Source organism: Petromyzon marinus, chromosome 37 (genome assembly GCF_048934315.1).
Source record: "Petromyzon marinus isolate PM22_M1 ecotype Great Lakes invasive population chromosome 37, UKy_Petmar_22M1.pri1.0, whole genome shotgun sequence".
Lineage (NCBI taxonomy): Eukaryota > Metazoa > Chordata > Hyperoartia > Petromyzontiformes > Petromyzontidae > Petromyzon > Petromyzon marinus.
Genome location: NC_133703.1, coordinates 22,446,158 through 22,462,405, shown reverse-complemented (window position 1 = coordinate 22,462,405; position 16,248 = coordinate 22,446,158). Strand labels below are relative to the sequence as shown.

General features: G+C 54.1%; 1 protein-coding gene across 3 annotated transcripts in view; it reads right to left on the bottom strand.

Annotated features, from left to right (window-relative positions):
- The window catches only part of ABCA3 (ATP binding cassette subfamily A member 3), a 56,484-nt gene that overhangs the window by 10,841 nt on the left and 29,395 nt on the right, over positions 1 to 16,248 (bottom strand). For 2 of the 3 annotated variants that reach the window (XM_076072143.1, XM_076072144.1), the window contains exons 19-27: positions 15,581 to 15,914; positions 14,642 to 14,927; positions 13,915 to 14,119; positions 12,887 to 13,106; positions 10,490 to 10,648; positions 6,569 to 6,741; positions 5,063 to 5,197; positions 3,882 to 4,076; positions 228 to 415 (exon numbers count right to left, since the gene is read on the bottom strand). In XM_076072143.1, coding sequence (XP_075928258.1) covers positions 228 to 415; positions 3,882 to 4,076; positions 5,063 to 5,197; positions 6,569 to 6,741; positions 10,490 to 10,648; positions 12,887 to 13,106; positions 13,915 to 14,119; positions 14,642 to 14,927; positions 15,581 to 15,914 — 1,895 coding nt within the window. The remainder of the gene's footprint in view (positions 1 to 227; positions 416 to 3,881; positions 4,077 to 5,062; positions 5,198 to 6,568; positions 6,742 to 10,489; positions 10,649 to 12,886; positions 13,107 to 13,914; positions 14,120 to 14,641; positions 14,928 to 15,580; positions 15,915 to 16,248) is intronic. The other variant, XM_076072145.1, reaches the window with a different exon arrangement.

The window sequence follows — 16,248 nt, the reverse complement described above, 5'->3', positions numbered from 1 at the left end:
GTACGTGAGGCCCACCTGTACACGTGAGGCCCACCTGTACGTGTGGCCCACCTGTACGTGAGGCCCACCTGTACGTGTGGCCCACCTGTACGTGAGGCCCACCTGTACGTGAGGCCCACCTGTACGTGAGGCCCACCTGTACACGTGAGGCCCACCTGTACGTGTGGCCCACCTGTACGTGAGGCCCACCTGTACACGTGTGGCCCACCTGTACACGTGAGGCCCACCTGTACGTGCGCACGAGCTTGTCGGCGTACGCCTCAACGAGCAACGCGCGCAGCGCGTCGTCCACCATGGCCGGGATGAGGCGCTCGGGAACGCCGCGCAGGCGCGCGTACATCCACAGCGTCTCGCGGCCCGTCATGTGCTCCAGCAGCCCGTCAAACTGCGGGCAGTAGCCGATTCGCTGCTGCACCTTGATTCGCACACACACACGAGCGCGCAACCGCGATTCCAGTCAAGACGCGGGAGACGTTACTCCGCCCGTCGTCGTCGTCATCGTTAGCGTCGGTCTCCGCGTCCAGGTACCGCCTGGGTCGCTTGGTAAGTAAATCTTTTTTCGTGTTTAGTTTGTTGTCCTTCCCCCGCACCTCCGATCAGCACGGTTGTGTGCGTGCATGTTGAAGTTCCGTCGCACCGTCCGTAACCAACCGACCGTGCGAGGCGTACGGTGCGAAAGAAGTTCAACATACATACATACATACGTGTTATTTCAAAACTTGTAACTTATGCAATCAATGGTCGAACAAAAAAGCTAAATTAAAATCCCGTCACGAATGCGTGCACATCGGTGTCGCACAGAGGACATCTTGCGCCGATGAAATCGGCTTTGACGGCACTGGCCATGAGCCAACATTAAAAGTTCTGTTGCCTGGAGCCCGGTGTCTCGCTTTGATACCGCAAACGTGGAATTTGCTTGCACAGTTTCAACGAGAGAGAGAGAATAAATACGGATCGGGGTTTACAACGGTGATGACTTAAGAAGTGTGTGAACCCCGGCAGGAGTAGACTCTTTTCAGTTCGTCACCCAAAGGTAAGACCTCTGAAATGCCTTCAAAGCGACGTCTATAGATGTCCACTTGGTACGTGTCGACGGATCGATTCATCAGAGAAAAAAAAAACAATTACAGCCCTCACTTTTTGTACGCACCAAATTGCACGTGGCAGAATGTAACCGGTTTCGATACGTACACGCCGTGTGTAACTGGGACCGTGCAAATACTCTTGCTTTTAAAGATGCCTCCTTTTACCAACATAGAAAAGTGTATATATTTTTTTTATCGAATTGGGATCCTAAAACCACGACAATCAATCAAATCACAAGAGTGGAATCGTGACATGCCTTTCGTTGACTGCCCATTCAGGACGAGTAGGGAGATTAGGGTTGTTGCGTACGCACCGAAACACTGGCTCATAAATATAAAAGGATGAAGAAAAAGCAGGCATTTGCATGGCAAGTAAGAAGAATCATGCATTCGCATGGCTGATGTAATGCTACACAACATGCGTAGGAAGTATTCAATTGCCTTTATGTAAGCCAACCGACAGCTGTCAGGGCAAGACGCGTTTGCAGTATTATTTTAGCACTGGTTTGGTTATCCAATTTGCGGGCAATAATTTAATCCATGAGGCCGTTTTTCAATCGGAAAAGTCTCTAAAATAGCAACACAACTTGATGCTAAAGTTGAGTTCACATTGAATCGCCTTTATCAGAGCTATTGTGCCCCCCCCCCCCTTACCAGACATCCGTGAAAACTACCGGACATCTGTGAAAAAGAGCTTTATAGCTCATCGGATTCCTTTAGTATAAAAAATAGATATTAATATTTTATATCTATAAGGATTCTGATAAGGACAGACAGATGGATGGACAGACAGAGCCAACACGCAAATGCTTTCAACCTCAGCTGGAAAGCGTTAAAGCAAATAAACAAAATAATTATTACTCTTTGGTTCTATTCGGTAAATAATAAAACAACAATAATCACGACGTTTCGGCCACAACACAAGCGGCCTTCATCAGGTGAAGGGACGAGCCTGTCTGGAGGACCCCCCTAACTTGCCGTGCTCATCGACTCCATCGTTTTCGCCGCCGCCTTCGACCCTCACCACCCTCATCAACTCTCACCACCCTCATCGACTCTCACCTCCCTCACCACCCTCACCACCCTCATCAACACTCACCACTCTCACCACCCTCACCACCCTCATCAACTCTCACCTCCCTCATCGACTCTCACCACCCTCATCGACTCTCACCACCCTCATCGACTCTCACCACCCTCACCACCCTCACCACCCTCATCGACTCACCTCCCTCATCGACTCTCACCACCCTCATCGACTCTCACCACCCTCATCGACTCACCTCCCTCATCGACGCTCACCACCCTCATCGACTCTCACCACCCTCATCGACTCTCACCACCCTCATCGACTCTCACCTCCCTCATCGACTCTCACCACCCTCATCGACTCTCACCTCCCTCATCGACTCTCACCACCCTCATCGACTCTCACCACCCTCACCACCCTCACCACCCTCACCACCCTCATCGACTCTCACCACCCTCATCGACTCTCACCACCCTCATCGACTCTCACCTCCCTCATCGACTCTCACCACCCTCATCGACTCTCACCACCCACACCACCCTCACCACCCTCACCACCCTCATCGACTCTCACCACCCTCATCGACTCTCACCACCCTCATCGACTCTCACCTCCCTCATCGACTCTCACCACCCTCATCGACTCTCACCACCCTCACCACCCTCATCGACTCTCACCACCCTCATCGACTCTCACCTCCCTCATCGACTCTCACCACCCTCATCGACTCTCACCACCCTCACCACCCTCATCGACTCTCACCACCCTCATCGACTCTCACCACCCTCACCACCCTCATCGACTCTCACCACCCTCGTTGACTCTCACCATCCTCATCGACTCTCACCTCCCTCATCGACTCTCACCACCCTCATCGACTCTCACCACCCTCACCACCCTCACCACCCTCACCACCCTCATCGACTCTCACCACCCTCATCGACTCTCACCTCCCTCATCGACTCTCACCACCCTCATCGACTCTCACCACCCTCATCGACTCTCACCACCCTCATCGACTCTCACCTCCCTCATCGACTCTCACCACCCTCATCGACTCTCACCACCCTCACCACCCTCATCGACTCTCACCACCCTCATCGACTCTCACCACCCTCACCACCCTCATCGACTCTCACCACCCTCGTTGACTCTCACCATCCTCATCGACTCTCACCTCCCTCATCGACTCTCACCTCCCTCATCGACTCTCACCACCCTCATCGACTCTCACCACCCTCACCACCCTCATCGACCCTCACCACCCTCATTGACTCTCACCACCCTCACCACCCTCACCACCCTCACCACCCTCATCGACTCTCACCACCCTCATCGACTCTCACCTCCCTCATCGACTCTCACCACCCTCATCGACTCTCACCACCCTCATCGACTCTCACCACCCTCATCGACTCTCACCACCCTCGTTGACTCTCACCACCCTCATCGACTCTCACCACCCTCATCGACTCTCACCACCCTCATCGACTCTCACCACCCTCACCACCCTCATCGACTCTCACCACCCTCACCACCCTCACCACCCTCATCGACTCTCACCACCCTCATCGACTCTCACCTCCCTCATCGACTCTCACCTCCCTCATCGACTCTCACCACCCTCATCGACTCTCACCTCCCTCATCCCTTCACGCCTCCCCCCCCCCACCCCCCCGCCCCGCCGGAGCCGGGTGCCGCATCCTTGCCGAGGAGCGGCAAGGAGGCGGCGCCGTGGCGGCGGTGGCGGTGGCGGCGGCGCTCACCTTGCGGATGTCGGTGAGGATGCTGTAGCCGCCGATGACCGCGTCGCCCGACGTCGCCGTCTCCTCGCCCGTCAGCATCTTGAAGGTGGTCGTCTTGCCGGCGCCGTTGAAGCCCAGCAGGCCGAAGCACTCGCCTGCTGGGATCCCAACGCTGATCCCGTCCACGGCCACCAGGGGGTTCTTGACCCCGTACACCTGGTGCAGGTCATCGGGGTCGTCAATCGGGGTCGTCGCTCAGGGTCGTCACTCGGGGTCGTCGCTCAGGGTCGTCACTAAGGGTCGTCACTAAGGGTCGTCGCTCAGGGTCGTCGCTAAGGGTCGTCGCTAAGGGTCGTCGCTAAGGGTCGTCGCTCGGGGTCGTCGCTCGGGGTCGTCACTAAGGGTCGTCGCTCGGGGTCGTCACTAAGGGTCGTCGCTCGGGGTCGTCGCTAAGGGTCGTCGCTCGGGGTCGTCGCTCGGGGTCGTCGCTCGGGGTCGTCGTTAAGGGTCGTCACTAAGGGTCGTCGCTCAGGGTCGTCACTCGGGGTCGCCACTCAAGCTCGCTCAATGCGTTCAGGTTCATTTGTCACCGTTCACGGTTCACGGTCGTTCCTTTTACGGTGGTCGTGATTGTTCAGGTTCACTGTTCATGTTCATTCTACACGCTCATCGCCGAGATATCATTTGTGATGGCCAGGTCGCTTCTGAAAAAGAGCTACATAGCTCACAGTGGTCCTTATCCGGTAAAATAAGATAGTTTAAAGTAGTTTTTTTAAGAAAAGGAGGTTCATCTACTTGTGTTTTTGTCATTGTATATGCACACGTAAAGCCCTTTTGCCAATCCACTGCTGGACGAGGGGCTCCCCACGTCCCTGCGTGGCGCAGGAGTTACTTTCGTCACACTTCACCACGCTGGTCAGCGCGAGACGGTGCAGGCCGGGGCAGCGCAGACGTGGGAGAACCAAACTACAGCACAACAACGGAATACGCCGCGCCGCCCTCTGCTGCCCACCACGTTAACCCCACAGCCTATAACACCTGTTGCTCACCGTCCAGGCTCAAGCCTGCGTAGCTTCAGCCTCCAAGATCCGACACGATGGGGCGCATTTCGGGTGAATTGATCCCAGCAAAGGCTGAGAGGAGTGCCGCCCGCCAGGGCCCCAGATCCCCAGCCCCCACCCCCCCCCCCCGCATCTCCTGACCTTGCGCAGGTCCTTGACGACGAGCTGCTCGGAGAGCACGGCCGCCGAGACGTTGGCCACGCGCAGCCGCTCGCGAGCCACGTCCTCGTCCTCCTTGGTCTCCTGCACCGGCACCTGCGCAACACGCGCCCTCCACTGCGGCGCACGCACGCATACACGCACACACGCACGCACACACGCACACACGCACGCATGCACACCCACACGCACGTACACGCATACACACGCACGTACACACGCACGCACACACGCACGTACACCAGCGCGCGTAGACATACGCACGTGTGCACGCACATACGCACATGCATGCGCGTGTGCGCACACGCGCATACACATGCGTGTTGGTCAGCGAGGCCCGCAAAGTCGGCGTGTGCAGCGAGAGGCATTCATTTTAGGTAGCCGATCGATGCATCTCAAGAGACGTCGCGCAAAAAATTCCCTTCGCTTCATCAGGGAGATGCATTCAGACAAAAGGGGCACATAAAGGGAAATCACGTAGCCTGGACCGCACAGTCACCCAACGCACGAGGCAGATGCCTGCCGAGCCGTGCAAACAGTACACACACAATGTTGTCCCGTGTCCGACCACATAGCTACACGCGAGTGAATTGAAATGGAGGATGGAGAATTTTTCGGTAGAAACAGGTTCGCCGCATATGCACGAAATGGCACAAACAGAGCCCGCAAAGCAAGCGAAGCCTGTATATGGATCGGGGCAGATGTTGCGAGCATGCAAATAGGAGGTGCTACCTATGAGAGCTTCCATATCAGGTGCTGCCGAGTAATACTACAATAAAACAACACCACTGTATCTATAATAATGGTTTATTGCATAAAAAAACAGGTGTGGTCAGTAAAACTATAGTGTGAACATTAAGTGTATGTGAAAACCCAAGTACTAACTCAAATCGATAAATGCGAATGCTCTCTTATAATTTGCAGCGAACTGGATTTTGTTCTCCCATTTCTTTCGACAGTCTCAGCAGCTCCCCGTGCTCACTCTCCGATAAAGACCGACTCCGTTCTCTGCGTCTAGCACCAGGGCCGACAATTCCGTACTCTCATTCTGCTGCTTCTGCTGCTGCTGCTTCTCGAGATGCGTGAAGGGGTTGCTGGCCGAAGGACGAGACTGGTGATGGAATGGCAGCAAAAGGAGAGACAACAACCAGAGGGTCGGCCACCACGGAGGAGATGCGAGCGATTTGATCGCCTCTTGCGCAGGAGCGAGACGAATTCTGGTATCGGGCGGTTTATATATCACGGCCGAGAATAATAGTGTTTATTTAATAAACAGTTTGACGACACTGAACGCTGACTTTCTTTGATTGTGTAATTGTCTTCATCGCAAATTTGTGCGATCACGTCGTGGGACAAAATCATCTTTGGGATCTCTCAGAGCCCCGACCGCACGGCAGCGGAGCTCTGATGACAGCGGCGACAGAAATCAACCCCCCCCCCAAAACAAAAAAACCATCTCCAGATCCACGCGGCCCGGGAAACACTCACCCAGGGGTGGCGGTGGCACAGGTTGCGGCAGAGGCGCGCCAGGCTGCGGAAGGCGTTGAGCTCCAGAAGGAAAACGAGCAGGAGGTAGGCGGCACCCTGCACGGCCATGAGCGTCAGGTAGCGCCCCACGCCGTACGGCTGCCATGCCAGGTAGTCCAGCTGGTACGTGATGTCTGTTGCGGCGGGCGCAGTGCGCGAGGTGAGGGGCGGGGGAAGGGGGACGACGGCGACGGCATCACGAACATGAAGCCGTCGTGCTCGTCAAGGAGCGTCAACCACCATCACGTGAACTCTGGTTCATCCTCGCAGCAGCAGCAGCAGCAGCAGCAGCGGCTTGTGGCTAACCATCGAACAAAGACGGTCACAGCACCGCACGCTTTCAGATGCGTTTCTGCGGCTGTCTGGAACGCTCTTCCTTCTGATATTAGGAAGCCACTGGAGCTATGCAATTTTAAATCATCATCGTCCAGATTGATGCTTTTTGATTTTAGTTTATTGCCCTTCCCCTGCACCTACCTCCGATTAGCAAGGTTGGCTAGGCACGGTGCGAAAGAAGTTGAACATAGAAACATACATACAACATACATACACACATACAACATACATACACACATACAACATACATACATACAACATACACACACACACATACAACATACACACGTACACACATACAACATACATACACACATACATACACACATATAACATACATACACACATACACAACAACAACAACAACCGCCATTCGACACGTGAAGTTTCGAACGCCCGCTGGCAGGTCACGGGGCAGACCCAAGTGCCACGGGTCGACTGACTGAGATGACTGAGATGACTGACTGATGCACCACCTGTGCCCTCTACTATGCCAATCTGCTGTGCTTTAGCCACCTGGCGCTACGCTCGTTGCTGTGGGCGTCGCTCCTCCGCCCTCCGTTGTTGTTGGAGGGCGACTACCTCCAACTGCCCAGTAGTGTCCTTCACGAGCCTCCTCCACAGAGGCCGATCTTGACACCGCTGGTACCAGTCATCGGCAAGTCCACTCAGCTCCACGTCCTCCTGTACCACATCACTCCATCTCTTCTCTAGCCCGTGCCGCGCCCGTTTAGCCCTCTCGATCCGGCCGAACAAAAGCTGTTTCGGCATGCGGTGGCTGGGCATGCGGGCTACATGACCCAGCCAACGCAGCCTTGCCTGCCGGAGGAGCTCACCGATGGGACCTTGCCCAGATCTTTCAAGGATTTGTGAGCTCCTCACACAATCCAGCCTGGTTAAACCCAGGATGGATCGTAGGCAGGCTAGCCTAAATGTTTCTAACCGGCGAAGATGTTCCATTAGGGGGGTCCACGTTTCGCAAGCGTAGAGAAGGGAGGGAATGACCGTGGCCGAGAAGACCTGAAGCTTAGTGCGGAGCGACAGACCAGGTAGCTTCCACACAGCGTTACGCAACCAATGAAAACATATTGCCGCTCGACTGATTCGGAGTGAGACCTCTGCTGTTAAACTTGAGCCGGTCATAAGCACACTGCCCAGGTATGGGAAACTCTCCACTCTCTCCACAACTGCCCCATCACCGATTGGGAGTTGTGGGGGTAGAGTGTCCGATGGTACAAAATACCCAGGCAGGTGCTTAGTTTTGGTGGGGCTGATGGTAAGGCCCCATCTCTTAGTGGCACGCTCCAGTCTCAGCAGCAGCATTTCCAACTCCTCCTCTGAATGAGCAGCTATTATCAAATCATCGGCATACATAACGTGGTTGAGCAATAGGGAGCCATCCCTTGACCGCACCCGGGCATCAATCAGCCTCCCATTATATCTGTACCATATGGAGATTCCCCCGGTACAGCTATTGAAGGCTTCACGAACTACGTGGTCAAAATAGATGTTAAATAATGTGGGAGCCAGAGGACATCCCTGTTGCACCCCAAGGTGTACAGGGAATGGCTCTGACTCCCGGCCACGTAGTTTTACCCGGGCCCGCTCACCATCATGAAGGTCCTTAATGATCGTGAGCAGAGGGTCAGGTACTCCAAAAGCACGAAGAACAACCCAGAGCCCAGGCCTACTGATGGTATCATAGGCCTTGACCAGGTCAATAAAGCAGAGATGTAGGTCTTGCTGGAATTCCCTACACCTCTGCTGTAGCAGACGGACAGAAAATATGGCATCTGTGCAGGACCGCCCTTTCCTGAAACCGCATTGGGGCTCCGCAAGCCTCTCCTCAGCGTGCCTGGCAAGACGATGTTGAATAATCCTTGACAGGACCTTTCCCGGCACACTGAGGGGTGAGATGCCCCTGTAGTTGTTACAGTCTGTGTGGTCCCCCTTCTTAAAGAGGGGGACCACCAGGGCATCCTTCCAATCCTGCGGAACCCGTCCAGTGGTCCAGACTGTTGTTATGATGTCATATAGGGCAGTCTGTGCACAAACGCCACCCTCCCTCAGCATTTCGCTTGGGAGATCATCTCTGCCCGCTGCCTTTCCTGGTCTCAGACTCCAGATCGCCTTCAGTACTTCCTCAACAGATGGCACTTCAGCCAGCCACTCGCAGGGGGTAACTTCTTCCAATATTTGAGGCACCGCAGCCTCAGCAGGGTCATCCTCACTTTGTGCCACAATGTTTTGCTGGCTGAGGGATTTTCCCTCTCCCAGGACCTCACAGAACTGCTCAGCAAATCTGCAAACCTGTTCCTGGGGGTCGGAGATTGGATCACCGTTTTTTCACCTAATGATCGTAATAGGTGTGGCGCTGCAGGTTACTTTTTTGATAGAGTTAAATAGAGATTTGTGATCGCAGGCCACTGAGGCAGACTCCATCTCCTCAGCAACACATACATACATACAACATACATACACACATATAACATACATACACACATACAACATACATACACACACATACATACAACATACATACACACATACAGTGAGGGGAAAAAAGTATTTGATCCCCTGCTGATTTTGTACATTTGCCCACTGACAAAGAAATGATCAGTCTATAATTTTAATGGTAGGTTTATCAGACAGAATAACAACATGCGTTTTAGAGTAATTTGGCTGCTATAAATGTCCACATGCTAACAAGCCTCTTCGTTGAGCTATCATTTGTGATAGCCAGGCCGCTTCTGAAAAAGCGCTACATAGCTCAGTGGGCCTTACCTGGTAAAATAAAAAGTTTAGTTTGAGTTTTTGAGATTTTGCGTATGTCATCAGGGGATGTTTGCAGAATAAGGCACGTAGGAAGTAGTAATATTGTAGTTATTACACGCCGCAGTAATAATCACCGCTAGGATTCTAGGATTCGAACCGTCAACCTCCGTCACAAGGGGCGAAAGCGCTATCGCTGGACCACGACGCAGAATGCGTGCGTTTGACACGAGGTGCATGTGTCAAGACAGAGACTCAAATCGAGTCCAGGTAAATGTATCAGCTCAGTGCTGTTGAATGCGCAGTCGAGGTGCTGTTAAATGACGTCCGCACACACCCAGTGAGAATTGTGCGAACGTTAATCCCGAGACCAGGTGAAAGACTCGGTTCGGTATAAACCAGTCCTTCTGAATCTTTTCTGCAGCCTCGCATCCCTTTGGTTCCCCATCGTACATTTTTTTAAATACATAGAGGGTCTGATGAAACGAATGAGTTGTACTTACGTGCCCGTGCCTCATTTGTGTTTCGATGGTTTGCCTTCGGGAAAAAAAAATCTGTACGTGTCTCGCACCCCCACAAAGGGTATCTCGCACCCCCACAAAGGGTATCTCGCACCCCCACAAAGGGTATCTCGCATCCCCACAAAGGGTATCTCGCACCCCCACAAAGGGTATCTCGCACCCCCACAAAGGGTATCTCGCACCCCCAAGGTGGTGCGTGCACGCCAGTTTAAGAACCACTGCTCGAAGCGAACCGCGTGGGTGCGGGTCTCACTGTTTTTGCGGCACAGGATTTGCGCCAGGATGCTGCTGTTGCAGATCTGGATGAACTGGTAGTTCTCGTAGAAGTAGTTGAGCGACTGGCCCAGGCAGTAGTTGGGCAGCATCAGGAACACTTTGTCCAGGGTGTGGCACAGATGGAGCAGCCCCAGCTCTGTGCGCAGGGGGCGGGGGGGGGGGGAGACGAGACGCTGTGACCCTGACAGCGGCGGCGGTCGGCCCCCAGGACTAAAGGCCACGCGCGTAAGTTTACGTTGACGATGGGCACGCAGCACGATGACCAAGGCGGAATGTTTAAACAAGAACTACTTCACCTCGCGTGCAATACTACAGTGCCTAGAGAGTCTCTAGAGAGTGCCTAGAGAGTGCCTAGAGAGTACCTAGAGAGTCCGTAGAGAGACCCTAGAGAGTCCCTAGAGAGTCCCTAGAGAGTCCCTAGAGAATCCCTAGAGAGCCCCTAGAGAGTCCCTAGATAGTCCCTAGAGAGTGCCTAGAGAGTGCCTAGAGAGTCCCTAGAGAGTGCCTAGAGAGTCCTTAGAGAGTGTCTAGAGAGTCCCTAGAGAGTCCCTAGAGAGTGTCTAGAGAGTCCGTAGAGAGTCCCTAGAGAGTGCCTAGAGAGTGTCTAGAGAGTCCCTAGAGAGTGTCCCTAGAGAGTCCCTAGAGAGTGCATAGAGAGTCCCTAGAGAGTGTCTAGAGAGTCCCTAGAGAGTCCCTAGAGAGTGCCTAGAGAGTGCCTAGAGAGTGTCTAGAGTGTCCCTAGAGTGTCCCTAGAGAGTCCCTAGAGAGTCCCTAGAGAGTCCCTAGAGAGTCCCTAGAGAGTCCCTAGAGAGTGCCTAGAGAGTCCCTAGAGAGTGTCTAGAGTCCCTAGAGAGTCCCTAGAGAGTCCCTAGAGAGTGCCTAGAGACTCCCTAGAGAGTCCCTAGAGAGTCCCTAGAGAGTGCCTAGAGAGTGCCTAGAGAGTGCCTAGAGTGTGCCTAGATAGTCCCTAGAGAGTGTCTAGAGAGTGCCTAGAGAGTGCCTAGAGAGTGCCTAGAGAGTGTCTAGAGAGTGTCCCTAGAGAGTCCCTAGAGAGTCCCTAGAGAGTCCCTAGAGAGTGCATAGAGAGTCCCTAGAGAGTACCTAGAGAGTCCCTAGAGAGTCCCTAGAGAGTGCCTAGAGAGTGTCTAGAGAGTGCCTAGAGAGTCCCTAGAGAGTCCCTAGAGAGTGTCTAGAGAGTGCCTAGAGAGTCCCTAGAGAGTGCCTAGAGAGTCCCTAGAGAGTTCCTAGAGAGTGCCTAGAGAGTCCCTAGCGAGTCCCCAGAGAGTCCCTAGAGAGTCCCTAGAGAGTCCCTAGAGAGTGCCTAGAGAGTCCCTAGAGAGTCCCTAGAGAGTTCCTAGAGAGTCCCTAGAGAGTCCCTAGACAGTCCCTAGAGAGTCCCTAGAGAGTCCCTAGAGAGTCCCTAGAAAGTGCCTAGAGAGTCCCTAGAGAGTCCTTAGAGAGTGCCTAGAGAGTGCCTAGAGAGTCCCAAGAGAGTCCCTAGAGAGTGCCTAGAGAGTGCCTACAGAGTCCCTAGAGAGTCCCTAGAGAGTCCCTAGAGAGTGCCTAGAGAGTGCCTAGAGAGTGCCTAGACAGTCCCTAGAGAGTGCCTAGAGAGTTCCTAGAGAGTGCCTAGAGAGTTCCTAGAGAGTGCCTAGAGAGTTCCTAGAGAGATCCTAGAGAGATCCTAGAGAGTCCCTAGAGAGTGCCTAGAGAGTCCCTAGAGAGTCCCTAGAGAGTCCCTAGATAGTCCCTAGAGAGTGCCTAGAGAGTCCCTAGAGAGTCCCTAGAGAGTCCCTAGAGAGTCCCTAGAGAGTTCCTAGAGAGTCCCTAGAGTGTGCCTAGATAGTGCCTAGTGCCTAGAGAATCCCTCGAGAGCAGCGGTGGCCAAACGACGTCTCCCGAGCAGCATGCGGCTCTTCAATCCACCCACGTGTGGCTCTCTATCGAAGGAGCATAATGGAGGCCGCACAATCACAGTCGCAAATAATAATGAATTAAAGTTGTACGACATATTATAAAAACACTTGGCTCTTTGCAGAACTCACGGGTACTTTGTGCCTCTTGGCCCGTTACAGGTTTGGCCTCTCCTTCACGCTGGCCAGACACCTCCTTAAAAGTGGTAGCCACACTTTTACCCCACCACTATAACGTGACCCGCCAATCTACTAAACGTGATGTACGCAATTATTGCGATGTGCACATCGTTCTTGAATAACCCCGCCCGCCCGCTCACGGGTCCCCGGGATTTGAGAAAATTGCCGATTGTTTTGAGTGCCGAAGCCGGGACGGGGACGGATGAAGTTGCCAACGAGCAAAGGAGGGCGGGCGCCGTCCGGAGGGGACGGGCCGAGGCGCCCGGAGGGCCCGGGAGCACCTGGAATGCGCAGGATGTTGACGGAGAGGAAGCTGGCGGTGCCCGAGAGGACGTTGAACATGCTGAGGCGGGTGTAGGCGGTCGCCGAGGAGCTGAAGAAGTTCTGCAGCAGGTACATGAGCGGGATGACGGCCCAGCCGTACAGCAGCAGGATGAGCAGCACCAACAGCAGGTGCGCGCCCGCCGTGTACGCCTTCACCTCGAAGCCCAGGAAAACCAGCTGCGGGGCACACACGCGCAAACGCGCACGCAAGCGTGTGTGTGTGTGTGTGTGTGCGCACGGGCACTGCAAACACGCGCGCAACCACGCGCACGCAAGCGTGCTTATTCACGCGTGCGCGCATGCAAGCAAGCAAACACGATTGCACACATACTTGCATGCACGCACGTTTACACATACACACGTGCACGCATACTCGTGCGTACATAAATACACACACGCATATACGTGCAAACGCACAAATGCATGCACACACACACACACACGCACGTGCATGTATCCAAGAATGCATGCACGCCTGCAACTTCACTTACTTTTCTTAACAGTTAATATGGCATCTCTCTAACTTGCGTACGTTCTCCAATCCACGGGTTCCTCTTCCTGCCTCTCAAGTCTATTTCCAAACAATGCACCTCTCCGCATTTCTTTTGCGCGCTTTTCAACACTTAACACGCGAACAGAAAGAGCAGAAAATGGGGCTAAACGGCGTACGAAGAGCCACGTAAAACTAAACGGTGTACGTGGAAGGGTGAAGGCGAAACCGCGTAAACTAAACACCGCGTACGCAAAAACGCGTAAAACTCAAAACTACGTACAGAGGCACGTATAAGCTTAACCGCTTTAACTAAACCACGTGCAGAGAACCGCGAACGCTAAACCGCGTAGGCAATGCCGCGGCTGCCGCGTGGGCGACGTCAAGTGCCGGCAAGGGGGCACGCGGCGTACCGCGTGCTCGCGCGTTCATCTCCTTCCTCTCGCGCCGAGCGTAGCAAACCGCGCCATAACGGAGGCGCGGGCAGACGCGTACCAGGATGCAGCAGCAGGGGATCATGTAGTTGAAGAGGTCCCAGAGCAGCGCGGTGACCCAGTAGGAGACGGCGCGCACGCCGCTCACAAGCTGGATGTGCTTGGCGCGGGTGGCGCGCTCCGTCACCAGCAGCAGGGCGAAGGTGCTCGCCAGCGACGCCAGCCCGTACATGAGGTTGAAGGCCACCGCGAAGCCCGTCTGGCCCCTGCACAGTCGGGGAGGACAGGTTTAGAAGGGGGGGGGGCGGGACAAAGGATTTGTATGTACTGCGTATTCTTGGTTCTTTCGGTAAAGTCACGTAGATAAAAAATAAAAATAATTAAATAAAAATTCTACATTTTAAATGATAAAAGCAAAAAAAAACCACGACGTTTCCATCGCAACACAAGCGGTCTTCATCAGGCGGAGAGAAAGGAGGGGGCAAACCTCCAAATGCAACTTCTTAAGAGGGTTTCTCAAGCGAATGGGCGACGGACGAGAGCTGTGTAAACAGCATTGGCGGGGCAGCCAATCAGCCAGTGCTAATGTCGGAGTAGACAATCGGGGAACTGGGAGGAGGAGAGCTACTCCTCCTCCTCCTCCCAAGCAACCTGGCCACAACAAAAAGTGGCTTATCATGTGGAAATTTCTAACGGCAAAATAATCTAAATAATCCTACGTTTGACTTGTCACGATGGATGGTTTGGATGAATGAACGGGCGGTGTTTTTTTTTTGCGCGGCGCTCACTCGTGGAACTGGTCCATGGCGCGCTCCGTGATGTTGCGAGGCAGCGGGTAGTTGCGCACGGAGATGGAGTGGTTGGCCCCGACGGCGTGCCTCAGCAGGGCGTTGTCGACGAGCAGCAGGGCGGTGGCCGGCGTGTGGAAGCCCTGCCCGTTGAAGAGCGCCGTGACCATCACGCTGCCACTGCCGTTCCCTCCTCCTCCGGCCACGGCCGCCCCCACGACGCAGTGCGTGTTGAAGGAGCCGCCCTCCGCCTTCGCATTGTCCACCAGGTAGTCCAAGATGTCGCCTGCAGCGCGGAGAACGAATCGCACCGCTTGCTTAACGGCGGCTTCCTTTTCGCAGCCGCTCGCTGGATTCGTCTCGGAGAGCAGTAATAATACAGACATTTCTAGACGGCAAGAGAGAGGTGCTATTGTGACCGGTGGCTAAGTCCTACCATAAGGCGTGATATGTCAAGTGACATGACCACATTGCGTATATAAAGCATAGTCTTGATTTCGAACCAGTGAGTCCCAACCTGTGGTACGTGTGCCCCTGGAGCTACGCTTGACATCTCTAGGGGCGGCACGCGACACAAATCACGTAGTGGCGGTGGTCACACAAGGTTACTAAGCCGCGCTGCTTTGCGCGGATTTAAATTTTTTCATGAACAATGCACTTTTAAAACTAGATTGAAATCTCATTTCGCTAGAACCGCTTGTTGTTGTGTTTAGTTTGTTGTCCTTCCCCAGCACGCCCGATTTCCACGTACGGCACGAAATAAGTTCCACATACTGTACATACTTCAAATTTGTGTCATGCAGCCACAAAGAATGCACCAAAAAGGAATGCAACTGTCAGATGAAGGCCGTTTAAATCTTTGGGTTGCACCTTCACTCAATGAACCCGAACAAAAACAAGAGAGTAAGAACCCCGCGCCACTCCTGCGCGTCGTCGCACCTCCCGGGTACTTGGCATCGTCGTTGACGAACACGGCCGTGGCCGTCCGCATCTCCTCGATCTGCCGCCGGTACTCGAGGGCGACGCTCGCGGCCTCCGGCCCCGCGCCGGGCGCCAGCGCGTACGGCACGGAGACGTGGGCGCCGTAGCGCGCCAGCGACAGGTCGAGGGACGGGGAGTCGCGCGGGCCGGGCAGCGTGCGCGCCACCACCAGCGCCACCGTCGTGAAGATGAGCGGCACCAAGAACTGTGCCACCATCACCTTCCAGTTGCGCCAGCAGTAGACGGCGCGCTTGAGGAACATGGCCCGGCACTGCTGCAGCAGCAGCCACATCTGGTCGCGGGCGAGAAAGTGGGGCGGCAAACGGGACGCATATATTAAGTTACTAAATGTCCGATGAACTATTAACTATTTTTTTTTTATTTGCCCAGGTAAGGCCCACCGAGCTATACGGCTATTTTTCAGAAGTGACCTGGTCACAAATTATAGCTTCAGCGAAGTGGCTTATCATGTGGAAATGTATAGCAGCCGGTTACTCTAAACGTATGTTGATTATAAATGTGGAGGACCCGGAGAAAATTCTACACGACCACAGGGAGAACATGCATACTCCAAATATACAGCAGGCGTCAAACCCACGACCTCCTGTATACCAGGCAAGGTAGTT